Source organism: Manis javanica, chromosome 9 (genome assembly GCF_040802235.1).
Source record: "Manis javanica isolate MJ-LG chromosome 9, MJ_LKY, whole genome shotgun sequence".
NCBI classification, from domain to species: domain Eukaryota; kingdom Metazoa; phylum Chordata; class Mammalia; order Pholidota; family Manidae; genus Manis; species Manis javanica.
The window spans coordinates 114,266,593-114,293,294 of NC_133164.1; the positions used below are offsets into that span (position 1 = coordinate 114,266,593).

The 26,702-nt window shown below is 42.2% G+C and overlaps 1 protein-coding gene across 3 annotated transcripts; it reads left to right on the forward strand.

The window, feature by feature from the left end:
- The first annotated feature begins 246 nt into the window (after positions 1–246).
- Positions 247–19,347, forward strand: SERPINB11 (serpin family B member 11). 3 transcript variants are annotated; one of them, XM_073213312.1, is made up of 9 exons: positions 687–802; positions 3,494–3,579; positions 6,290–6,477; positions 7,510–7,569; positions 8,704–8,832; positions 11,113–11,230; positions 14,757–14,899; positions 15,541–15,696; positions 17,914–19,347. In XM_073213312.1, exons 3-9 carry the CDS (start codon positions 6,310–6,312, stop codon positions 18,316–18,318), a joined length of 1,179 nt encoding a protein of 392 aa, XP_073069413.1. In that variant the 5' UTR covers positions 687–802; positions 3,494–3,579; positions 6,290–6,309; the 3' UTR covers positions 18,319–19,347. The 3 variants fall into 3 exon arrangements, with proteins under 3 accessions (XP_073069415.1, XP_017498044.3, XP_073069413.1); XM_073213314.1 differs by lacking the exon at positions 3,494–3,579 and having other exon boundaries at positions 247–802; positions 15,541–15,652; positions 17,914–18,293; XM_017642555.3 differs by lacking the exon at positions 3,494–3,579 and having other exon boundaries at positions 253–802.
- The last annotated feature ends 7,355 nt before the right edge of the window (positions 19,348–26,702 follow it).

The following is a 26,702-nucleotide window of genomic DNA, read 5'->3' on the forward strand; positions in this document are numbered from 1 at the left end:
TGGGGGCTGCACCTTGTATCACATAGAAAAGTGTAGCCTTTGGGAAGTTAGGCTTGTCTCATAGTGCTGAGTCCTGCCACTGCACACCCCAAACGTCTTTTGTCTCCAGCTTTCATCCCTACCCCAAATCTATAATCCTTCTTATGAAGTACTGAATCATAGCTCTGAACTCACTTTAGGTACGGTGGCTTGTTGCTCCTACCAAGCTTTTAAACTGAAACCACAGAATAACTTTTGCTTGAGCTCATTCTTGCGTTCTTATTATGGGACAGGAATTACCTGTCAGCAGATTGCTGGAGCTCCATGCCATGCAAGAGAACTCAGATGTTGGGATGAATGTGCCCCAGGCCAGGAAGTGTCCATGAGGGCTGGGATCTTTCCTGCTGAGTAGCTTTGTGCCATGCACACTGACACAAGCAGGCCCTGGGATTCTGGATGTGGCACTGCCAGCTTGCATGTGGTCAAGTTACTCTTTTTAGAAAGAGAGCTTATTTTCTTGAATAGAGGTTAGGCTTGTGACTGCTCCCCCATTCACAAGGCAGAAAGAAGGTAAGGACTGGGTCCTTCTCCAGAAAGCCCCTGCCGTTCTGAGAGTCCCGGGGATACAGAGCAGCTCTGGGTCACCTTGAGAGGGACTTCCTGCTCGGGGCTGTCCTCTGTGCCCAGCAGGTGTAGAGCTGAATCACCAAGGACACAATTGGAAAGGGAGGAGCAAAAAGCGAAGGCTTTATGTTTCCTCTTGGGGACACAGCTCGAATCTCACCTGCCGAACTGTCCACTTCACCACCGGAAAGCAACAAAGGTAAAGAGAAGTATTTCTGTACTTTATTATCTCAGCTGAGCTTGTCGTCAGAGAGGACCAGATGAGAGCAGAAAGCTTCACATTTGGGCACCTATGTAATGAATGAAATGAGAGGACAGCTTATTCTTTAATCGAGAGTGGCTTTTGTTGACCTTTTGAGTGCACTGATTTGGTGGTTAATACATTAACACTGATAGTGTACATTTAAACATTCTTGAGGCGGGCTGCCTTGATCTCAAATCTCTGACCCAGTTAACAAAATGGAACTCTGTTGATATTTTCTACTTATTTGCTAGTGATCCTTACTCAAAATAGAGCTAGTCACACATGGTTGTAGCCTCTGTGTGATAAAACACAGTTCCTCAGAAGACCCTAAGTTCACAGGACTGGCTTCATTGATATTTTGATATGTTGGGAAGAATGCCTTGATTTCCTGGATCTCAGTACTTTCTTCCTAGGGCTTTAAAATTAGTCTCTGAAGTGGTCAGTGTATTCTGCAATGGGTGTAAAGTCTCATGGTTTGTGTTTGTGTGATGGGGTGACATTGTGAAGTTCCTGCTATTTCTAGGAAATGACCACATGTGACATTTTGAACGTTTGAAGGATGGAGAGTGAGAGTAAAGGAACAGCTCTGGTTCCGGGAAGGGAAGGTAGGCACTAATAAAGGGAAGGCAGGGAAGAAGTGTCTTGTGAAATGGGTAGGAATCTATCTGCCCAGGCTGTGTGCCAGGCTGTCTTCGCTACCCTTGGAGGTGCATTTCCCCCAAAAGGACGGGCACAGACCTTGTGTCCTCTGGCAATACTTTAGTCTCAATATCCTCTTCTAAACCTGTTCCCTCCTCACATTTCCGGTAGAGTTCTTCCTTCTGGAAATTCCCCTTTTTAACCTAGAAGGGCTTCAGCCTACGGCATCTGTATTTTCCTGGTTTTCTCCAATGACAGCTTCCAGATGACACATTTGATTTGCATGGGAGGGATTTTTCTCATCCTCAAAGCAGACAAAAAGGTACACTAAAGGATGTTTTCTGCAATGCGTTCCCTTTTTGGGGCTCAATTTAAAGCCCTTCTACCTCTGGGCACAACTTTCCCTTACCATCTGGGGGAGCCCTCTGTGGAGTCTGTGCATCTGTGATAGGATTTTATGTGCTCTTGGACTTCTGTGTTCAGTGGGTTCCTCTGTTCTGAAATTGACTGGGCAATCTAATTAGATTAGAAATTGCAAGATATTTAGAATGATGATTTAAAAAAATACGTATTGGCTTCTGGGTGATTATGCAAGACACTGATAATTTCACAGGTACATTTTCCCTGACTTCAAGGAACATTAAATTTTGTGAGAAAGATTAACATATTCAGCAAACAAGAATCTAAGTTCATCCACGTTTGTGTACTCGTGACAATCACTCAGATGTAGAGGAAACTGTTGATTAAGGCTACTGCATAAAATCAGCTGATTGTATGATTAACATGGGTGTTGTGAAAGAGCTCTGCCCATTAGCAGCTAGAAAGGTGGAATTTTGGAAAATGAATGGAGAGAGTAGGGATCTTAAGTGCTAGGTTAATGGTAGTTAAAACTCTGCTTTGCAAATAAACATGCCAAATGCCAAAGTTCATGAATTAAGTCTAATTGTGTATTCTCAGTAATTTTTGAGAAAAACCCAAACATAAAGTTTTTCTTCTTGGTACTGTCAAAGAAATACTTACTGTTAAGTTAGGCAGATAATAGTGTAATTGTTAGCCATTAATTATCAGAATAGCCTGTTCATGCTTTGTAGCTGGGATAGAATTTCCTAATTTTCTGGTAAGATGTTATCTTTATAAAATAGAGATAATAATCATAAAATAAAATCATTTTATCTCAGATAAAAGCTGATTTGAATAGTATATGGTAGCAAGTGGAAAGGGAGTAGTTTCAGAAGAGAACAACTGACAGACCTTCCTCAGGTCACTGATGACGTGTGAATTCCTGAGCTCTCGCTCCCTCATCTCCAAAACTGGGGGAACATTTCCCATTCGGGGACTTAAATTCTGAATAATGTACACAGTGCTTGGCACATACACGAACCCTGTGATTCAGCCGTTTCCTCTGCACAGAAATTCTCCCGCAGCTGTGTAAGGGGTGTGTATGAGGAAGCCCCTCACAACATTGCTTGTGCTGGTGTGGGGCTGGTGGCCTTTTGGGTGTTTGTCCTGAGGAGTGCAAGACACTGAGAATTTCACAGGTACCTTTAGGCAAAATTGGTGAAAGAGCAAAAACACAGTGCTCAGAAGGACCAGATTATGTTTCCAGAGTAACATGAGCGAATCTTAAAAATTTAGTACTAAGTGAAAACAAATTATTTAACATAAGCTCGTTTATACAAATAAAAAATGCATAAAATAAAGAAATAAATATTTTATAAGAACACATGTAAAAAACAGAATGGCTTATGCCAGGAAATGAGGGGAGTGGCTACCTCAGCCTTTGATGCTTGTGGTTAAGAAAGAAAAGCAAACAAATACATAGTATAACGTGCCTGGTACACATGCGTGGTCTATCTGTGCATTCCACACTCTTTCTCTAATCCCCCAGTAACTGTAGGGCTCAAGAACTATGATGTGTAGGCAGGATGCTTTATAATAACAATATGGCATAGATTGTTTAAGATGAATAAATTTACATTTACTTACAAATTTGAAATTGCATTCTAGAACCTGACTCCAGTAGTCAACTCCATTTGCTAGAATGAAGAGTGTCTGGCTTCATTTATTGGACCAAAACTGGTTTCGTTATTAAGGTAATTAAGCAAAAGGCTCTCAAGGACATTATCATTAGATGTCACAGAGAACTGTATTAAAACTGACTTGAAGACCAGAACCCTGTTAAAGGCACATACTAGTGTTTTCATTAAATAAGATTAGCAAAACTTGTGTGTTACACCTTTAAAAAAACCTGTCAAGAGCAAAGAAAACTATGCTCCAGGCTTGTTATAACTGCTGGGCTCTGTTATACTAGGTGGGATGGTCTGATTGGAACATGTGCATCTACTCCTTCATGATTATTGTAGGACAATCAGTTGCAATTACAGGAATATGTCAACCCCATGTTTGCTGTAGTCCACAAGTGACATGTCTTCCCCTTTTGGTCTCTCTGCCTGAGAAGTGCTGAGCGGGCCCTTCCTCCCTGCCCCAGTTCTGAGGCTTTCGCCCAAGGCTCTCTTTGGCTATCAGCATGCAAAGGCACTACATTTTAGTGAGGAGCATGACGCAGATGCCTAAGTCAGTACCCAGCCGGGTCATACCCGAGAGAACACACTTCCAGTGAGCTCAGCTGAGATACGCCAGCCGAAAGTACAAGGTAAGTTAGTAACTAAAATAAATATATACGGAAGGAGATACAGACTGGTCGCCTGTCGTAATAGTCTAGAGAATACTGGCCTACAGTCAGATTCTGAAAGAGCACAAAGCTGTAATTCAGAAGATGAGAAGTAGAATGACCGTGAGGTGAGGGTGCTCATCGGTGCTCAGGGGCCGGGGGTATAGAGAAGCCCCTCAGGTGAGCTGGGACTGGGATGCTTTTTAATTGCAGGCATCAGCAGACACACCAGCAGGATCCCAAGCAGAAGAAAATGCTATCATCATAGATGACAAGAAATCTCAAGGTAGAGCAGGGAGGGTTACCCCAACCACACCGTGTGTGTCGACAGACTCAGGTTCCTGTCCTTCCTCTCTGACATCTGGCTTGTCATGGGCTGCCTCCAGCACGGTCACAAACAGCTGCTGTGATAGTAGTGGCACAGGGACACAGCAACTCTGAGAGGAAGAAGAGGGATGACTTCCTCCTGCGAGTCTCTTGTTACCAGAGGGAAGCCTTTTCCCAAAGTCCTTCAGTAGCATCTTCTCCTGTCTTTTTGGCCAGACTTATGGCACCTGATTCTCACAGTTTTACTTTCTACCTCCCAACTTTATTGAGGTTTAATTGACAAATAGGATTGTATATATTTAAAGTGTATAATTGTGATGATTTCTGTACATATACATTGTGAGATGATTATCAAGAGCAAGATAATTAACACATCCATCACCTTACATAATTAACTCTGTACGTGTGTCTGTGCGTGCACACACACATGTGTATATGGTGTGGCTGCTTAAGATTTCCTCTCAGCAACCTTCACATACAGAGCGCCATATTATTAACTGTAGTCACAATGCTGTCCATTAGATCTTCAGAACTTACTCTTACTGTAACTGAAAGTTTGTATAATTCATTGCTGACATAAGATAGAATTAACTCAATTAGCTTAAACTAATCAAGGCTTGCTCCTGGGTGTGTGGAGAGCATGGAACACATGGTTTCATGGAATCTTAGCACAGATGAAGGGAATGGAAGTATGAAGTAGGTATGTACAAACTAGGGTAAGTAAATATAAATACATAAATACATGAACAGTACAAGAGGGGCAGAAGGGTATAGAAGACAGGGGCTCAAACCTTGGGTATATATATGTTACATATATACTAAGGTAATGGGATGGAAGGTAACTGGAGGGATGTGGGCTGATATTTCAAACAGAATGGTTAGTGAAAGTCTTAAGACATCCTATCTGAGCAGAGAGAGGTGAGTGAATTGCTGGTGTGTGCTGTTTGGTTATCTTTGAGAAGAGCATCCCGGCAGAGAGAGAGAAAGTGCAAAGGCCCTGAGGTGGAATCTGCTCCGTGCTTGGCATGTTGAAGGCATGCAGGGAGGTGACAGAGCTAGAACAGAGTGAGCTGGCGGGAGGCTGGTAAGAGATGAGGTCTGAGAGGCAGCAGGGACCAGATCACAAAGTCCGGTGCGTCACGTAAAGGAGCTCAGCTTCTGCTCTGTGAGAAAGGGAAGCCACTGGAGTATTGAGCTGGGGCCATCCATAGTCGTCCTTATGCAGATAGTACATGGCCTGTCTGCCGGTATCGTCTCACTTCCATGAAAGGTACAGGAAATGAGGTCCCACCAAGGAGATACAAATGTGCAGAGAAAGCTTCCCGAGTTTGCTTTATTGACTATCACCTTGTTTGTGCAAGAAGGACCAGAGTGGAAGTGGCTGGGATGGTAGGCAGTCCGGTGGGAACGCATGTCATTCAGCTGAGCTTGCGTAGCTCAAGAAGTTTTCTGGATGAATTCCAGGATAAGGAGTGTCTTAAAACGTGGAAGTTAAGAGCACAAAGGACTAATTCCTTCTGCTTTTTTGCTCCAGAACAATTACAGATCACTTTTAAAGGCGCATGCGTGATAGTGATATAGCTTTGAACTATTGGCTGAAAAGAATAGTACATCTTCTAGTGTTTAGAATCTAAAACTACTGTGAATCCCCCTTCCGGCCCTTACTAATCCCACAAAAATTGTGGTGAGGATGGAATTTTTCATGAAGTCTTCCAACTTAAATTCATGAAATGTAATAACTGAACTCTCTCTATATAATCTGTACCTTTAATGATATTCTGAGATTTTTCCCCTTCTCTTCTCAGAAGGCAGTGCTAGGTGTAAAATGGATTCCCTCAGCACAGCAAACGTTGAATTTTGCCTTGATATGTTTAAAGAGCTGACCAGTAACCACGTAGGAGATAACATCTTCTTCTCACCGCTGAGTCTGCTGTATGCTCTAAGTATGCTCCTCCTTGGTGCCAGGGGAAACAGTGCAAAGCAGATGGAAAAGGTATGGAATGCAGCAACGATTTCCCCACAGCCGTAGAGTCTTATATGCGCCCATCTGGGTCACATCTGTATACCAAGAAAACTGCCATCTAGTAAAAGAAGAAACACATGTGGGCAAATCATATTTCTTAAGAGTAAATAATGGCTTAAATAATGAGATACATTATAATGCAAATCACACAATACATGTGATCCATCGTCCCTTCCTTACCATAGGTGGCTTCACATGTCCATTTCTGAAGTTTGCTTTTAGAGTTCATCCTTGCAGTGATTTAAACATGACAGAGAACACATATGTGTGGTACTATCCTTGCCCTTTAGAACTTTCACTTAAAATGAAATTGAGCAACACTTTAAAAGTTGTCAAGTTTTTAAAAATATTCTTAAGTACCTTTGAAGTTTCTAACAGCACTGTTTGGCAGGCAGGATTCTTATTCCTATTTTACAGATGGAGAAATTTAAAGAGAAAGGGTGGCTTCAGTTTACAGAGTCTGGCATGCAGTGATTTTTACATTACATATTTTTTTAATTGCTCTGGGAAGTCTAGAAGAATGTCATCTTAACAACTCATAGGATACTCATATATCTTATTATTGTTTGTTTTTATTTCTTTATTCCATATTTTGAGGCACTTTAATGATTGCCTTACACTTAAAGTAGGTATTGTAATGAAGCATGACCCTGATGGGCACCGTTGTAGTGCATGGCCTGAGAATAGTCCGAGAGTGGCAGAGGGCATAGCAGACCCGGGCTTGAACCCTGGAGCTGACAGGCTGTGGTCTGGGACACACTGATGAATCTCTCTTGGGCCCAATTTCCCTAACATAACATGGGGATAACAGCATCTACTTATGAAGTTGTTGGGGAGGGTGAGTGAGTTGTGGAAAGGCTTAGCTCAGGACTTGGGATAGCATTGAATGTTAGCTCTCACTATTGGTCTTTATCTAAAATGGAAAGACAGATACATGTAACTGCTTGCTCTCTAGACTGTATGTTGCTTTTGATGCCAGTCAATCCCTTTTTCTTTTTCTAGGTGCTTCACTTTAATCATATTGCAGGATCATTAAAACCAGACTTCGTGGACTCAGCTAAGGTATGATGATACCTCTGCTGAACAGTCAAATGCTCCTTGACATGGGAGCACCAAGAAAATAGTCCAGGGGTCGAGTAGCAGAGCCCCCACTTTGGCCCCTAGGGAGCTAGCGATGCCTCCCTTGGCCTACTCCTAAGATCTTCCTGGTCATTGCTATGGCCTGTAGAGTTTAGCATAATGATGATAATGATAATAACAACAATAATAAAGTCCCCCAGATTTTATCATATGACTAATTGTCATCATCAAACATTTCTGGTCTTTTATGGGCTAGGCACCCTGTTGAGTCTTCCTTGTCTATGCAGTGTTAGATGTTTTTCAGTCCAGTTAGGGGACCAATAAGCCCCTGGGGCCTAACATTGCCTAAACCACACGCTTGGAGACTGTGGTCCCTGGTTCTTTCTAGCAGAAAGATTCCTTTTGACATCAAAATTATGTAGAACTCCCACATGAAAGTAGTTATGTGTTTGAGTATGATGAATTTTGAAAATACATAAATGCATGTAGAGTCAGAGAATACCTGCTTTGCAGAACAGAACTTACTGTTGGGAGATTAAAACTCATAGTTTGGGAAATGTTGCTTTGGGGAATATAGGCATAAGCCCTGTGATGGCCGAGAATGTGGATGCATCGAAGCCGCCTAACAAAACTGCTCCTGTGAGGGACAGACGGGTGTGTAAGGTCACTCAGGGCAAGGCTGACGCGACTGACTAAGTGGTCACCCAGAAAATGGAGACACTGAGAGCAGTGTGATAAGGAAATGATTCTATAGGTTCAAAGACAGCAACAAAACTCAGATGGTTGCCCTGAAGAGCCCGCCAGGATCTCTTCATGTAGGAACCCAAATGCTTTTGGAGTGAACTGTCAGGCCGGTGAGTGCACGTGTGCTTTGTAATGGCTTATGGTTCTGTGTGCGGCCGGTGGCCAAGGCTGTGGAGTGCTGAGAGTACTGCGCTAGAGGAAAGGCAGAGAAGGAAATGCTTCAACTGCTGATTCCTTGTTTACAGTTCTCATTGCCCTTTTATTCAGAGGCGAACACCTTATTCTCTACTCACTGTTTTCACATAATTTATAACTTTCCAGTGGCGAGAAATCAAGCAACTAAATACTCCATTCTGTTTCCTGGTGTTCCAGTGCAGCCAAGCTGGAAGGATTCATTCAGAGCTTGGAGTCTTATTCTCTCTAATCAACCAGCCAGACTCTAACCATAGCCTCAGCATCGCCAGCAGACTCTATGCAACCAAGGCGATGGCTGTCCGTCAGGTAAGCTCCCCTGGGACGGTGGTCGGCAGCTTTCTTGGCATCCTCTGGCTTTCACACCATAAAATAAATAAAGAGCAAGAGTCACATGGCATTCATCTTTGACAGATTAAGTCGGAGCTGATTTAGAGTGAAATGGTTTTACCAAACTCTTATTCAGAGCTGTAAAATGTTACATAAAAGCTTTGCTTCCCCAAAAATCACCCAAGTTGTCTGAGAACCTAGGTCAGGGATGAAGCACCAAACAAAGCAGGTACGAGTTACCCCTTAAGGATCAGGAGATGAACAAGGCGCACTTCTCATCTCTTCCTGAAAGGCCCTTGATGGGAGAGTATCAGGAGCTACTGGAAAGTACTGGGCTGGGAGCCAAGAGACCCAAGTCCTGACCCACTTAGACAGGTGACTTTGAGCAAGTCACTTCTGTCTTTAAGACGAGAGGATTGAACTACGTTCTTTCTAGCTCCAGAAAGTTCTTCCAACCCTACGTATGCCATTTCCCAAGGGCATTGTAATTTATAGTTTTACTGAGTGTTTGCTATGTGCAACTCACTCCACTCAATACATTAAAGGCATTATCACAAACTGTCCTTACATAGTCCTAAGATGTAAGCACGTTGCTGTCTTGAATTCTACACTGTGAGGCAGATTCTGACAGCTGGCAAAGGTCGTAGAGATAATTAAGGGGCAAACCTGAATTTGACCCCTATCTAAATCCATCTTCCCGTTTTTATTTGCTGCATCATGTGGCTACACCGAGGTGAAATGCTAGCTTCATGATGGAGCTTCTGTTTGTCCAGTGTTATTTAAATGCCAGCCGGGTGAAGCAGGATGAAGCTCTGAATTTCTAATGTTCTTCCCTAGCTGGTCACACAGGCTGTGTCTTAAACGTGGCAAGCTTTTGATTGTCAGAATTTTTGCAACTTGGGGTAACCCTCTGCTACTTTAGGTATTTCCTCTCCTGCCCTAGAAGCATATAAGGTATGGTTTATGGAGAGTGTCTGCAGAAGTGGTGGGGGTTATCAGTTATCGGAGGGGGTCGTTGGAGTTGCCTCGTCTCCCCAAAACAGTGACTGGATATAAGAGTAGATAAATGTTGATTTGGAGTAATGACGAGGGAGGAGCTCCTCATCAGTATCATGAAGACTGTCATGATCTGCAGCATGAAATATTATTACCCCAGGATTCTGTTGGAAAAATTCCCATCTTATGGGCACTGGGCAGTCCCTTAAGCTGGACTGCCAGCCACAGTTGGACCAGCTCAGGACAAGAATCATCCCAAGGCCCAGATTTTGCTGTTAGTTATTATTTCCTTTTGCTCTATGATGGATTTGGGCACAAAAGAATCCAGTTAAGCAAATGGCAAGCCAGACCCCAGCCAGCCACTTAGCACCTGCCATATTTCTAAGTCTTACGTCCTCCTTCCCAGTTCATGGTGGGGAACTGGACTCTGCTGGACCATAGAGATATGTCCCCACTACCTCAAGAATGGAATTGCAGGCAGTGTCATCTGGGCCCATGTAGACTTGGCTGCTTGCTGCCTTAACAGCGAGGCAGTGGAAAGTTCCCGGTTCTAGGAATCAAAGGCCATGGGGGTGGTAACCAGTGGGAGCTCCAGAATGCTGTATTGGGGCTAATTTGGGGGTGAGAATTTGGTTTAAAGAGAGAGCTGGGTTCTTTAGACTGAATTTGCAACACTGTTTTTACTTGGATGGAATAGGTTAATAAAACAGTAAATCCCTTAGGATATTCTTGTTCACTTTTTACATCAAAATGTAGAAATGTCAATTGTCTACATCAGAGAATATTATCCTCATTAATTTTATATATAGTGGCTTGTGGAGAGGTTAATATATACCATGGGGAGACCTATCTTCAGGGTACCAAATCAAACCAGCGGATCCCTGGTTCTCTGTCCGAGGTTTCCTGTCCAGCACAGCACAGCAGGAGGTCCCTGCATGGAGGAGGGCAGCGAGAGCGCCAGGAGGCGTGCCCTGTGTTGCTGTTCACTGTTTTGCTTTGTACATTTTAGAACTAGGGGTGCCAATGATATGATGGAGGGAACAACCACCCATTTCTGAACATTCCTTTTGGAAAGCTTTTTTGTTTTGGTTGAATTGATTTGTTTTATTAGGAACACGTGTATATGGATTCTGTTTCCTTTCAGACATATATTCATGAGCGCCTTTTGCCTGTGTGTTATGATTTGAGAATACATCGAGCTGCAGGCTTTTGTTCCCCTTATGCTATTTTTGTGCTGCTGTGCCACGCTTCTCTCTTTTACAGCAATATTTAAGCTGTTCTGAGAAACTGTATGAAGCCAGGCTGCAAACTGTCGATTTTGAACAGTCTACAGAAGAAACAAGGAAAGCAATTAATGCTTGGGTTGAAAGTAAAACTAATGGTAAGAATAAGTCATGCTTGCGTCTCCAAACTTTATCACGCCGTGTTTTTTAGCGCTCAGAGTCATTGCTAGCAGGGGAGGTGGGTGAAGCCCAGAGCCCGACACAGACAGGTCCACAGTGGAGGAAGTGGGGGTACATTTTGGAATATCCCTTCTAAATGATCCAAGCCATTCCTGAGAATGAAAACATCTACTTCATACAAGTGGTGTTGCACATACTGCAATGAAATGTAATTAAGTTTAAATCTACTTTTCACAATTTAAAAATAAACCCCACACATGGTTAAGTATTTCTTTTAAAAACATGGCAGATTAAATCTCTATCAAAGACCTGTTCATTTTGTTAGTTAAAAACATTGAATTAGTAAAGATTGTAAGAAAAAAGGTAAGGAGAGTAAGATAGTGAATCTTTATTTACCCATCTCTTAGCTGCACCAATTATTTCTCAGAGCTTATCTGTGTCTGTACCTTTCTCTACTTTCTACTACGTCTTCCATATTATTTTGGAGCAAATCTCAGATATCATATCTTTATTTCTATATTTTCAGTCATTTCTAAAAAAATGTAGGCTATTTAAAAAATATATACCACTACACCATCATTACATCTAGAAAATCGGTTGTCTCTTTTTTTGTTTGAATCAGGACCCAAATAACGTTTATGCATTGCAGTTGGTCAGTATGTTCTTACACATTGACCAAAAAGCAAGCTTTTTTTGATTGAAATATACGTAACCTTAGAAAAATTCCTACATTATATGGTTGCTTTTTCATGAATTATCACAAAGCAGAAATTATTACAAAAGTGAATATCCTTCTGTACCGCTACCCAGGGCAGGAAAACAAAACATTAGTTACTGGGAAGGGTGCACCCCAGAGCCACTCTGGCTTCCTCCCAGAAACTAACCAGTCCCACTCCCAAACATTAAGGTTTCTCTTATTATATATTAGTTCTGCCTATTTTTAAATTTAATGTAATTGGAATCATAAATCATGTGTTTAGTTTTTTTTTTTAGCTCAACATTTTGTTTGTGAGATTCATCCATGTGGTTTCATTTTGCATGGCATAGTCCTTTTCATTGACGTCTATTTTGTTCTCTGAATGTACCTAAATATATTTATCCATTCTCCTGTGTTTTGATGAACATTAGGACAATCTTATTTTGTGTCTATTATGAATAGTGCTGCTATGAGCATTTTGATGCATATCTTTTGGTTAACATATTTTATGCAATTTTGTTGGATATATACCTTGGAATGGAATTGCTGATCGTAAAGCATGAATATATTCAATCTGAGTAGATGCCAAATAGTTTTCTAAAGTGGTTTTACACAGTTTCCTCACCCAAGCAATAAATGAGAATTTCATTTGTTTCTCGTCTTTGTGAATACTTGGTATTGTCAGTCTTTAATTTGTATTTCCCTTATGAATTATATAGCTGAATGTTTCTTTATATGCTTCATGTGCTCCTTTGTGAGGTGCCTGTTTAAATCTTTTGCCCATATGTAAGGCTGGTTTGCTTTTTTCTTACAAATTTTTAATTCTTTGCATATACTGAATACATATGTTGCAAGTAACTTCCACCATTTTGCATCTTGTCTTTTCCCTGACTTAGTGGTGCCTTTGATGAATGGAAGTGCTCATTTCAAAGGAGTAAAATTCACCATGAAATATGCTTACTTCATGAAATTAGTTAGCAAATGTTCCTCCTCTTTTTCCAATTTTCAAAAGAGTTTATCTAAGATTGGTGTTAATTTTTCCCTTTAAATGGTTGAAAGAATTCAGAATGAGTCCCCTGGTTTTGTGTTTTCTGTGTGCGAAGATTTTAGTTAGAGATTTCATTTCTCTAATAAATATAGCTCTACTTCTATTTTTTTGTTTCTTTTAGTGTAAATTTTTGAATTGTTTTTCAAGGAATCTTTCTGCTTTATCTGTATTTTCAAATGTATTAGCATAAAATTGCTCATAGTAGTCTTGTATTATCTTAATGTCTTTTGGATATATAGTGTTGTCTCCTTTTTCATTTCTGCCAATCAGAATTATGCATTTTTTCTCTTATTCTTAATTAGACTTGTTATGGATTTATTATTTTTTAGTCTTTTCAAAGAATCAACTTCTGGGCCTATTCTATTATAAATGTTTCTAGCACATCAATATTTATGATTATCTTTTTAATTTTCTTTTTTCTACTCTCTCTGATATTAAATTGCTGCTCTTTTTCTAATTTCTTGAGATGAACAATTGATGCTCAGCCCTTCTTTTTTCTCATGTATACATTTAAGACAATGAATTTCCTTCCAGGTATAGCTTTAACTCCATCTCACATTTTTTCATTAGTTGTATTTCCACTGTCATTCAGTTCAAAATATTTTCTAGTTTCCACTGAGATTTCTCCCCTGACTCATGGGATATTTAAAAGTGTTGTTTGTATTTCCTTTGCAAGCATCTGGGAATTTTACAGTTGTTTGATTAGTTACTGATTCCTAGCTCAATTCTATTGTAATTAGAGAACATAAGAATTCAATTATTTGAAATTTATGAAGACTTTTTTAATAGTACAACATGTTTTGATTTTGGAAAAAGTTCTCTGCTCACTTGAAATAATGTATTCTTTAGTTGTTGGGTGAGATGTTTGAATTTTATCAGTTACTGTGATGTCTTCATTTGCATATCCATGCTTATTTTTTGTCTGCTTATTTATCATTTACTGAGAAAGTTGTATTAAAACCTTTCACTATGATTGTGGATTTTCTATTTCTCCTTTTAGTTATGCCCTATTGTGCTGTACATATTTGGAGGTATGTTATTAGGTCCATTGATATTTAGAACTGCCATTTTGTATCTTGTCTTTTCCCTGTCTTGGTGGTGCTTTTGATGAATGGAAGTGCTAATTTCAAAGGAGTAAAATTTACCATGAAATAACGCTTACTTCATGAAATTAGTTAGCAAATGTTCCTCCTCTTTTTCTAATTTTCAAAAGAGTTTATCTAAGATTGGTGTTATTTTTTCCCTTTAAATGGTTGAAAGAATTTAACCATTGGTGCTTTTGTCATGAAATATCCCTTCCACTTTGCCAGACCCTGAACTCCAATTACCGTTGGTGCTTGAACAACACAGGTTTGAACTGTGAGGTCCACTTATATGTGGATTTTAAAAATAAGTATATTAGAAGGTTTTTTTTGAGATTTGTGACAATTTGAAACAACATGTTCTTTTGTCTAGCTTATTTTATTGTAAGATTACAGTATATTTCTGCTTCCTCTTTTTTTCTCTGTAGACAGTTTGTTGAAGAAAACAGACATTTATCCTGCAGTTTTCCATAATCTAGATATTGATGACTTCACCTTGAAATGTCATTTAAAAATTCCCTCCATTTTTATATTTCCTTTACATTGGTAATGAGAGTTAGAAACTTGGTACGTTTCAGATTAGGCTCCAGATTTCTTGTTACTATTCAATTCTGTTATCAATAAATTCAAGTTCAAATCTGAATATGTTATCTATTTTTTTCTTTTTCTATTATAAGGAAAAGTCACAAACCTCTTTGGAAAGGGCACACTTGACCCGTCTTGTGTAATGGTCCTGGTGAATGCTGTATATTTCAAAGGACAATGGCAAAATAAATTTCAGCAAAGAGAGACACTTAAAAGCCCTTTTCAGCTATGTGAGGTAAGTATTTCATTTTCAGATTAATGATAAATTTTGGAGAACTGAAAAAAAGTTGAAGAATGCATTTAATGGCAATTTAGAAACTTTTAGTGAAAATACTGACCCCTTGGTTTCTATAGCTTCCTTTAATTATGTTTTCTCTGAATTTTATTTTTTACTTTTCCTTGAAGAGGGATAGCAACCTTTCTCACAGGACACCTACCTAGAGCCTTTGAACCTGAGACGCCCTGGCAGAGGAGAAAACCTGTTCTTTTTCCATTGCTCCCCTGTCTATGCATTCTTTCCTGTGGTTATTTTCTATGTCATTTTTCCGTATAAATCATTTTAGGTGGAAGCTCAGGCTTTGTTTTTGGGAAACATTATTGTTATTATGTATGACTAAATATCATACATTTGATATACATATTGCTATATATATTATTCAGACTAGTCAGGCTCTAACATTAACTTAATAAAATGAAAAAATCTGTAACCTTTGAAAAGCAAAGTAATAAGGGGTGTGCTTTGTAGTTTAGATTTATCCATGCCTTTAGAGTATTAATGCATATATTCATGTTATGCAAGAATATCAGTATACATACCTGTGCATGCACATATGTAACTGTATCATCTAATTATATCTTTTCTTTTTTTTTAAATAGGGTAAAAGTGTAATGGTGGAAATGATGTGTCAAACTGGAACATTTAAATTAGCCTCCATAAAGGAGCCACAGATGCAAGTTCTTGAGCTGCCTTATGTTAACAACAAACTAAGTATGATTATTCTGCTTCCCATAGGCACAGTTAGTCTAGAACAGGTAAAGTTACAAGAATGCTAACATGCAACAAAAGCATGTGTGCACGTGCATGCACACATGCTTTCCACATGCACACATGCTTCCCCACATTATGTGTATCCCATGATATTGGTGTGGTCAGTCACTAAGCCAGTCACACACTGGGTTTAGCAGTATTGCCACAGGGGCTGTGGGAGGAAGGGGAACGAACACCTGGTCCCTGGCTTCAGGACAGTGCATTTAGGAAGAACAATCTATTCTTATTTTTAAAAAGTGCACATGGAGGCAAAAATACCATCTTGTACAAATACACACACAGAGCAGTCATTTGACACTTGGGAAACATTTTTCTATAGTGATGAAATTACATTGCAGGTTGGGGTTCCAGTCCACAGAAATCTGATTATCAGTCTTCTGCTCTGGAGCAGTATTTCTGATCCACATGTAACATGCTTTCATGGGACAACAGCCACTTTTACATTCAGGTTTTCTGGGGGAAATGAGTGCCACAGTCATTGAGAAAAGAGCGTGGAGGTGCCTAGAGTTTGGATCTAACCCATGGCCCTGACTGCAGCCCAGGCTGCCTAGCTCAGAGCAGGCAAGCCTCTGATACGCAGCGACTGCCCCCTACTCCCCAGCCTTGCTGGGACCTCCCAGCGCTCTTCTGGAATGACAAAAGTTTTTTAGGAGACCAACTGAGCTTCTGGGGTCTTGAAGCTGACTCCCCCCCCACCCCCCCACACATGGATGGAATGGCCACAGTCGGGGTTTCTAAGTCAAGGAGTGCCTGCTTGAGGTGACACAAGTAGTAGAGGAAGGGAAGCTTCTTGAACGCTTGGGTTGGGATGTATGCATTTGGATCTCTAGAGCAGCACAGCCACGCAGAGAACACATGTGACTAATTCAGAGGGTGTGGCTAATTCTGAGGGCTTGGGTCTCTGGGCATCGGTGGTAGGCTGCAGTGAAAGACAGAGGCATATCGAATTTGTAAGCAGTTTAGAAGTGGTCTTTCTTAACTTGTGATTCATTCATTTATTCATTTATACACAAACATTTTGTGTCTACTAAGTGCTGAGAAACCCAGGCAAAGGGGTGCCACTGTAGAGTTATAATATCATGTAACAAGTGCCATGGTGGGCTCTGCAGAAGGTCCTGCGGAAGTAGAGGGGCTAGAGAATGAGGGGATCAAGAAGGTTTCCCAGTAGAGTGATCTCAATTCATGCCTCACTGGAGGAGTAGGTGGAACAAGGGAACCCTGGTCCAACCCGAGCAAAGCGCGAGTGTAGATGCCACGGAGGTAGGAGGCAGGGAGATGGGCGTGAGTCACGAAGTCATGGCAACTTGGATTAGGCCAAAAAAGGAGTAAAGGAAAAGATGCTTAGGGAGAAAAACTGTCTTTATGTCTGATTTTATATTGTCAGAGTGGGGAAAGGTGTCAAAAAACTTCTCAACTCTTACAGTAGAATCATGGGGTTTGCGTGCCAGTTTGGAGCTGTGGGGAGGGCTGCCTAGGGAGTTTCAGATGCCCAAGGGGTGAAGTTTGAAGGGCTCACAAAGGATCATGAAACTGGACGGAGAAGCTTCGGGAATCCGCGGAGTGGAGTGGCGAGGTGGAGGTGTTCAGGGCACCCAGGGCTCAGCACCGGGGGGTGCTGGCAGGCAGGGAGCAAGAGGGTGTGAGGGCAGTGAGGACGAGTGGGTGGGTACCTCACAGCCGTGGGGGCCGGATGAGAAACAGTGAGGGGAGCTCAAAGGAGGCGTGATGAAACGGTTCATGTGAGAACCAGGAAGAGATGGTTGAGTTCTTCCAGGAAATGGGGCCACGATGACTTCTGAGGTAACAGAGGGAGTTTGGGTGAAGCTTACATGCTGAGAGAATTAAGGCAAAAGGCTGGAATGTACATTTGAGACAAGAAGTAGACATAGAAAAGGGAAGACGTGGCCGAGTGCAAGATCCCTTTTTTCTTTCAGGTACATTTTAAAGGTACCTGACTTGGATTAGGCCAAAAAAGGAGTAAAGGAAAAGATGCTTAGGGAGAAAAACTGTCTTTATGTCTGATTTTATATTGTCAGAGTGGGGAAAGGTGTCAAAAAACTTCTCAACTGACTTGAGCACATTTTAAAGGTAGAAAAGAAAGATGATATTGACTCATTCATACTGAGAACCATAAAACGAACAGCGTTTAATGCAAAGTTGTGTGTTTGGCCTGTGGGGGCTCATCTGTGCTTGTCTCTTAGATAGAGAAGCAGCTCAACATGAAGACGCTTTACAAGTGGACCAGCCCTTCCACCATGACGGAAAGGGAAGTTCAAGTGCATATTCCCCGATTCAAACTGGAAATCAAGTACGAGCTGAATTCTCTGCTAAAATCCCTTGGGATGACAGATATCTTCAACCAGGTCAAAGCCGATCTTTCTGGAATATCACCAGCCAAGGGCCTGTATTTATCAAAGGTCATTCACAAGTCATACGTGGAGGTCAATGAGGAGGGCACCGAGGCAGCAGCCGCCACCGGGGACAGCCTCGTTGTGAAAAGACTCCCGATCCGAGCTCAGTTCATAGCGAACCACCCCTTCCTGTTTTTCATAAAGCACATTCAGACCAACATGATTCTCTTCTGGGGCAAGCTTGCCTCTCCCTAAAACACGGTTGAGTAAGGCTCAGAGTCACAGAGGCGGTGCAGGGACAAACCTGTGACTAACAGCGGTTCATCCCTTACACACCTCTTGTGCCTTGGTTTGATCATCTGCAAAATGGGTCTGGATCTTTCAGTCATCCCGTGTGTTGGTGAGCCTTAAGATTGTGGCGATCCTAGAAGAAGGCACATTACAAAGAAGTTTCTCTGGCTCCTGTCTTTGGTGCCTTATTAAAGTGCTGTCTGAGTGATGTGATCAAGTCAATCAGAACAATTTTTAAGGCTTAGATTTTTTGATTTGTATTTATCAGTGAGTTCTTGGGTAATTGGCCAGTCTATCTTCAGACACCAATTTAAGGGCTTCAGCTTGGGTTGGATTTTTAAGTACAATTTTCCTTGTATAAGTAGATATAAATTTTAGTTCAAAACTCTGTATTGACTATAATAAATAGGTGAATGCCTTAAGTTCTTTGAAGATTTTTCATATACTGCAGCAAATAAATGAGTTATGAAGGGAGACTGAATAAGAAGTCTAATTCAATGCACGTTGTAGTGGAATTTCTCACCAAATTTTTGCAGGCCCTACATTTATTAATCGACTTTTCCCCCTCTTCCTTCTTCTCTCCCTCCCTTCCTTTTTCTCTTTCTCTCTTATTTTCTTCTAATAATACAGTGACTGAAGGCTCAGGACAGTAAAAAACAGAAATCAATCAGAAGATAAAAAATGCTTTTAAAGAAAGCTTCCCTATTTTCTACTCAAGAGAATGTGAAGTTGTGTTTAGATACGAGGGGCCATGATGCACTGACACGCCTCCCCAGGCTCCTCTTGGGGAATGTGTCCTTTCTGAGCTCTCTCAGAGGTGTGAACAGGGCAGAGGGGCCCTGACCTCCCCATCTTTAACCCATCTTAGAAGCAGCAGCCCAAGATTGGCCGTTGCTCCCTCCTGAGGTGACTGGTCACCCTTTTGACTACTGATGTGGTGACAGCCAATGACAGCTTTCTCTTTCCCTTCTGAGCACAGAAGGATGAGGCTTCCTTATTGTTCTGGTAATAAAGATATATTATATTTTATTAATATTATATTTATATTATATAAATATATAACTGATATGTTTGTCATATAATATGTAATTTATATAATATATATTACATTTATTAATAAAGATAAGGTAAGCAACAATAAACAACAATTTCGGCAGAGTTATATGACCAAAGAAAATCTCCTCAAAATAACATAAAATCACCTTGTGCCGCTGTCTTGCTGCACATGGTCTCCTAATGGTCCTTCACCAAGCCTGTGTCATGTGGCATAAAGCCAAGAAGCCCCCCTGGCCTGGCCACTTCAGCAGTCCCGGCATAGCGGGCTTAACTGGGGTGCAGTGGAGGCATGAAGCTACGATGCTGGGTGTAGGAGTATTGGAGTTTCTCGGAACCTACTTTTCAGTTGAGACATCCTGAAGAGACAAGGAATGGGGTCTGTCCAGTGAATGCTGGCTCCTTCTGCATGGCACCTGGGTGTGCGGTGTAGGGGCTCAGAGGCGTCGTGGAGACTGGGCACCCCAGGTGTGGCAGAGCTGCATGGCACTCACTCACTTTGGCTCGGCCTCAGCCGTTAGGCACTCTGGCAGCCCAGCCACATATGCAGTCCCTGAGCCCCAGAGGCCCTTGGAGGGACGGGAGCTGAGCCGACTGTCATCACTTAGAGTCAAAGCCAAGGGTAACTTACAGAGCGGCCTTCTGTACCAGTGCGGGCACTGATACAGGACCAGGGAGACCTGGGAAGCCAGCCTCCGACAGCAGAGCTGGGAGGGCACTGGAGTCTTGCTTCTGAGTCTCTCTGCAGCGTGGGGCCAGGAGGTGCAGGGCACCCAGCCGTGGCGTGGGGAGGACACTGCTATTTTTGCTCTTTCAAAGATCTAATGTTTTATGTCAGTTATATTGCAGAAAAAAAATGGGCAGAGTACCTGGATAGACATTTCTCCAAAGAAGACACACAGATGGCCAACAGGTACATGTAAAGGAGCCTAGTATCACTAACCAGGGAAATGCAGATCAAACCACAATGAGATGTCACCTCACACCTGTTGTAAACCTAAAACTGCTCCTAAAGACTATTAATTAAAAAAAAAAGAAGTTGAGAAGAAAAGGAAGAAGCTCTCTCTCCTTTATCTGAATTTCAAAAAACAAGTCTCTAGATTTTTCTCAGATGTTCCCTGATAGTATTTTGCTTTCATTTCTATTGTTTTTATTCCTTCTGGTACTTAAAAGTTCTTCTGAGTTTATCAGTGGTCTTTGTTCTCCTTCTTATTGCAAGAACACTGAGCCTCCAGCGCAGTGTTTGATGCATAAGGTGTCACAGTGACTCAGACAAAATTGCTGCTTTCCTAACAGCATTTACATCCACACCTTAACACACAGGGAAGCCTGGTACCCACCCCCACCCACCATGGTCCATAAATAGCACCAAACCAGGTTTTGAGTCATGGTGGCCAGTGGGGTGTAGGAGGTCAACTTTTATAGGGTCTCTGCTGAGGATGGCTCTTTTATGTAAAATCACTGCACACTTAAAAGACAAAGGAAAAAGTACCACCATTTGGGTGGTGGTACAGTGGGAGATTTGTCTGCTTATTTACTGATAAGTATGGCTTATTTCCTGTCCTTTGAGATCTGTCATTTTTTTCCCCAGAAATTTTCAGGAGCAGAATGGAAAGGCAGAAATGAAGACCCGATGGAGAGACCACTCTTGGGGAAAATCCCCCCCCCTTATTGAGGTGACCCTGTCTATTGGCTAGTAGTTACCAAAGGCAGAGAAAACGGGGTGCTGGCAGGAGGCCCCAGTGCTTCTGGCAACAGAAACCCCTGGGATTGTCTACCGACCCCCATCTTGCTTTGGTGTCCCCACAGTCCTTTGATTCTCTTCCTCAGAGTGCCAGCCACCTTTCTCCTCTGGGAGCTTGCTGGGGAATGCTACTCCTTATCTCTTATTCTGGGGGAGCCTCTTCTTTTTTCTCCCACTGGTGGTGCTTGTTTCTTTGTGTCAATAGAGAAAGCAGAGCACAATGAGGCACCAAGCCCAGCCTCAACCCCAGACCCCAAAAGGCTCATATACCTCTGGTAGCACCAGATTTGCTGCCCCAGAGTGAGTGACTTTAAAAGATTCTTGTCATTTCATTATTCATTGATACTCTGGTTTGTTTCTTGAAGAACTATTTTTTGAATGCCTACTAAGTACCAAGCACCATGTTAAGCCATAGATATATATAGTGAAATTTGAAGCCCTTGTCTTCATAAGCTTTTATTTTAGCAGAGAAGACAGATTTCAGAAAACCAGTGCCACTTGGTTGCTGATGCTGTGAGAAGGCTGTTCAGGCCAAGGACAGGCAATGAGGACAGAGTGATGGGTGGGGGCCCTGGGTGGAGAGGGCCCTGCAGCCCTTTCGGGGAGTGAGGGCTCTCCCCTGAGGAAAGTGGCTTGATCAGATTTGCTTTCCAGTAGATCACGTGGGCTTCCGCGTGGCCATCTGTATGGCGGCAGAGCATTGTAAGCTACATGACCTAAGTTGCAAAGGAGAATTGCCCATGTTCATAATCACTTTGGCAGGACAGAACAGTTCAGAAGTGGGGATAAAATGCCTGTCCATGGTTTATTTTGGTTATATGCAGATAGCACCTTTGGCAATATAGGTGTGGCAATTAAAGGTACCATTCAGACACTTAACTGTGTGATGGAATTGTCCAGTAATGTGGGCATGAGTCAGCGTTACCCACAGCAGCTCTGATACATCCATGCAAAGAATTCCCCGGTTGAGCCCCCAGACATCTCTGACCGTCAGTGCTGGAAAGACCCTTTGTTAAGAGGAGGTAATAAAGCTATTGGCTGATGTTTGCCAGGCTGAGATTCAGTAGGGTTTCCATGTTTCTATATGCAATCTACAGATCTGTTTTTTAAATGCTGTTTTCCATCAATTAAACCTTTGTGTGACCTTGTGTAGCCAGTGTCTCCCAGGCCACCTGGAGCTGACCGTCCCTTCCTGCATTTGATCTCACTGGGTGTCCTTCAGGACGCCACTCCTCATTCCCCGAATCCTCCGTGGGATTCCCTGCTGTGCCCCTGCTTGTGGTTGGCTCAGTGGGGAGCCTGCTCCCCTTTGGCCCCGCAGAGCAGTGGTGAAGCCTATGACCTTGCCAGCAGGTCCATGAAGGTGCCACCCTGTGCTGGCACTGCGTCACAGGGTCAAGTCCTCCTCAGCTCCTGGCCCTGCTGCTCCTGTCCGAGCGCCCAGTGATTTGGTGTGGGAGGGAGTTCAGTGCTCTCGGCACCAGCTGAGGTGGAAAACTCTCGCCACCTGTTCACTGTAGCCCATTGCACCATTCCCAGCAGGGCTGCATCGCTCTCCCAGTTTGGTTCAGGGGTAGAGTCGAGGCTCTTTGAAATGTCCCATGAAGTCTTCTCCTCCCTGGGCCTCAGGCTTGAGTGTTGGAGGAACACGACCTGAGCACACGGGGGCTGCCCGTACACTTGCCTGTCATCTCCACCCTGAGCCACTGTCCTGGCATCACGGATGCCCTGACTCCTCCTGAGCACGAGTTCTTTCCAGGATGCTCCTTGCTGCTTCACACAGAGGGGCCACCCTGGGCTCCCTCACCACCTCTTCATTCATGCCCCCCACCTCAATTTCCGCATGACCACAGGGGTTCATCTGGGACCCTGTCCACGCTCCTAATTTCCACTTAACAGCTCTACGCTTCTATCTAAACTGCAACCTCAAAACACGATTGTAATTCCCCTCCCCTGTTCTGCTCCCTCAACAGCACTTTTCTCATTATATATTTTATTCTGTTTATTAACAATGTCTTCCAACTAGTATGTGAACTTCTTGGAGACAGATTTTGTTTTGTTTTGCTTTTAGGTCTTTTTTGCTGTCCTAGTGCCAAAATGCCTAGAACAGAATGATGCTCAATACACACTTACTAAATGAACTGGGGAATTCATTCCTTAACTGTTTCACTGCTTTGAGTTTCTACTGTTTCCTAGAGCTGGAGGATGAGGAACATTGGTCTGAGTGAGATACGCTGGATGGATGCTAATCCAGTGAACTTGGCCCATGGCAGAGCTCAGCTGCCAACTCAAACAGGATCATTCTGAAATTAAATTAAGATGGCTCCATGCTGCAGTGTGGGGAAAAATTTTTTTTCTGCATATCTGGTTTATTCTGATAAAAGAGATGAAAGAGCCTATATATTCTCATGTGCATCAGATGTTTTGAGGTACCCCTTGTTTTGAGCTGGGTTCCCCAGAACATAAGCTATAGTTTACAGTTGGGGAGAGCCGGTGACTACTCAGGGTCAGCCTCTCTGTTGTAGTGACGCTCACAAGAGGAAGGGGGTTTCCAGCCTGTCCAGGTGGACACAGGGTGTTGACAACAGGGAGATGGGCTGCTTGGTGGCTGCTGGGTTGTTAGGACACCACTCAAATCAAGTACAATTGTCAGGGATGGTGAAGGGTCTTCTGGCACCTCCAAAACAAAGCTTTATGGCGTTCAGTAATGAAACCAGTTCTGCCGACTATTCAGCTCCATTTTATTCTGCTTTTACCCTGAAGTTACCCCCTCTTTGTCAGTAAGTGTGCCTTGGGGTCCTCCTAGTGGGGGAGACAATGACCAGATGCATGTGAGACAGTCTGCACTCATGGGAGACCGCAATGACAAGGACAGCAACGAGGACTAACATTTATTGTGTTATTCCCACTTGCCCGGCACCATTTTAAGTCTTTTACCAAGTTGACTCCCACAGCTGTATGTGATGTCACCCCCTCGGACAGAGAATTAGAGAATGTCAGGAACTTGGCTGCGGTCACACTGGTAGTGTAGAGCTAAGATTGGAGCCCCAGCAGCTTGGTGTCAGTCCAGGCTCTGTCCTCTGTGCTATTTCATAATGCCTCTCTGCATTTGTGGAAGGCAGGGGGTGGAAGGGTTAGACTGGCAGCTTAGAGACTTGAGTTCTAGCTCTGTTTCTGTCACAGCTCTTCTTAAGATTGTATAATCCCTAAACATTTGGGGCTGACACTAGTTTAGCAGCTGTAGCTGTATTGCTGCAATTCCTTTTCCCAGCGCTAGGTGACAGACTTGGTCACCGGAGGGAACGGAGGGTGTGGTAAATGTATTACATCCATAAATGTCATCTTGAATCCTACTGGTACAATAGCTTGTGGGGTATTTCAGTCAGGCACTTATAAATATTTATTAAATTTCGCCTCATCACCTTTCTTTCAGCTTGTGTTTAATAGCTCCACTCTTCCTCTTTATTTGTTCAATGTGTGCAGGATCTGCAAAAGGAGTACAGATGAGATTGGGGGGATTTGCCTGCCTTACCTATGACTACGTCTAGACTAGTATCTGGTCCGTAGCAGGGACTCAAAAGTATTTGAGACTCTCCTTTTCTTTTTTCATGTTCTAACACTTCAATATTAAAACCCTTTTTATTTTGAGTGAATTTTAGTCTTACAGAAAAGTTGCCAGTATACAAAGCATTCCCTTATGTATCTCACTCCATTCCCATACCGTTCACATCTTACAGAACATGGTCAGATACAGAAAAGAAGAAATTAACATTGGTACAGCCTTATTACCTAAATTACAAATATTACTCGAATGTTACCCGTTTTTTTCCACGAGTGTCCTCTTTCCGTTATGGGATTGGACCCAGAATTCACAGTGTTCGTGACACCTGGAGGTGGTGTTTCTCCAGGGTCTCCTCCCGCCTGTGGAAGTTCCGGGGTCCCTCCTGGTGTTCCATGACATTGACAGTGTTGAAGGGCACTGATCAGCTATTTAACAGAATGCGCATCAGTTCGGGTTTGCCCAGTGTGGCCTCCTGAAGGGGGTGAGATGATGCATTTGGGGCAAGAAAACCCAGAAGAGCGGTGCTGTGTGCTCAGGGCCCCCATCAGGGTGTCCGTTTTGCTGCCTGTCTTCCTGCTGTGACCTTTACCTTGATCACTTGGATAATCTGACTTTTAGGTTTCTCCACTGTTACGTTACTGTTTTTGAACCCTTTGTAGCTGTTTAATATCTTAGAAGAGATGTTTTGAGACAGCGCAAATCTTGTATCTCCCCAGACCTCACCAGCAAACGCTAGCTTGTTTTACCCCGTCATTACTCTCTACTGTCCATTTGGCCAAACTGCTGTGCTCCTGGCCTCATTTTTCATTCTCATACAATGCACCATGGTTCCACTGGAGTGGGCCCAGAAGACAGTGAAGTGTGCATATACTCTACATCTACTGCCTGCTGACAGGTTCGTATAAAGATTTTTACTGAAGTGTAAGTATACTCCTCAAATGACCTCCCTCAACCTCCATTCAGATATTCTTGAAGTGAGAAGCCAGGCTCTGAAAAAAAAAATACTGGAAGCAAATGTCAATGATAATTAACGGAATGGGACCTCCCCTATTAAATCCACTGACAATATAATGAGACATTATATTTACAAAAATATACCCAGTGGTATTAACATGAGAATTACCGGCAATCATGAAAAAAACTCAACAAATCCCTGAACTCTAATTCTTGTTAAAATTATGCCAATATCCTTCCAGATTTTCCTATGTATATATACACATATATTTAAATTTCTATTTTAAAAAGAAATCATATTGCATATGCCATGTTAAATTTGAGTTTTACACTTAATATATTAAGCAATTCCTAAGAGCAGTACAGCATTCATTTACAGGGTGCAGCAGGATGTATATTGAAATAATTCCTTATTATTATATATTTCTTGGTTTACTTTTTATATTTTAAATGTTTCTGATGATAATTTGAGATAATATTTGAGAGTTACTTTGAGGAATTGTTTCTGCCTGAATCCTCATATTCTCCTCTAGGCTTTCTGTGTACACTGCCTTCATAAGGGGACATGGACAAAGACATCGGTGAGGTTTCTCAACGAATTTTCTGGACAAGAGCCTTGGAAGTCAAGCTTTTTCTTGCATATGCCTGAATTTGAGAGAGTAGGTTCTTTGAATTCCCAGAATTTGGTGCACAAACCATGAGAGAAGCAGAATACATATGTGGTCAATTTAGTGCTCACATGTACACATTTCTTTTGAGTACATATGTGGGATTAAAACAGTTTAAGCATAGATTTAAGACCAGCTTCAGTGGATGCTGCTAAAGACTATTTCAAAGCAGTTTTTCAAATTTGTGCTTCCATCAGCAATGTAGGAGAAGTCCCTGTACAAATAAATCTTTTGCACATTTTTCTATTGGGTTATCTTTCCTTTTACAGCTTATTTGTGGAACTGCTTTATAAATGAAGGGCAACAGATTTTTGTCTTAAATATTTATTGCATGTATCTTCTATCCATCTGTGGCTTATCTTTTCAC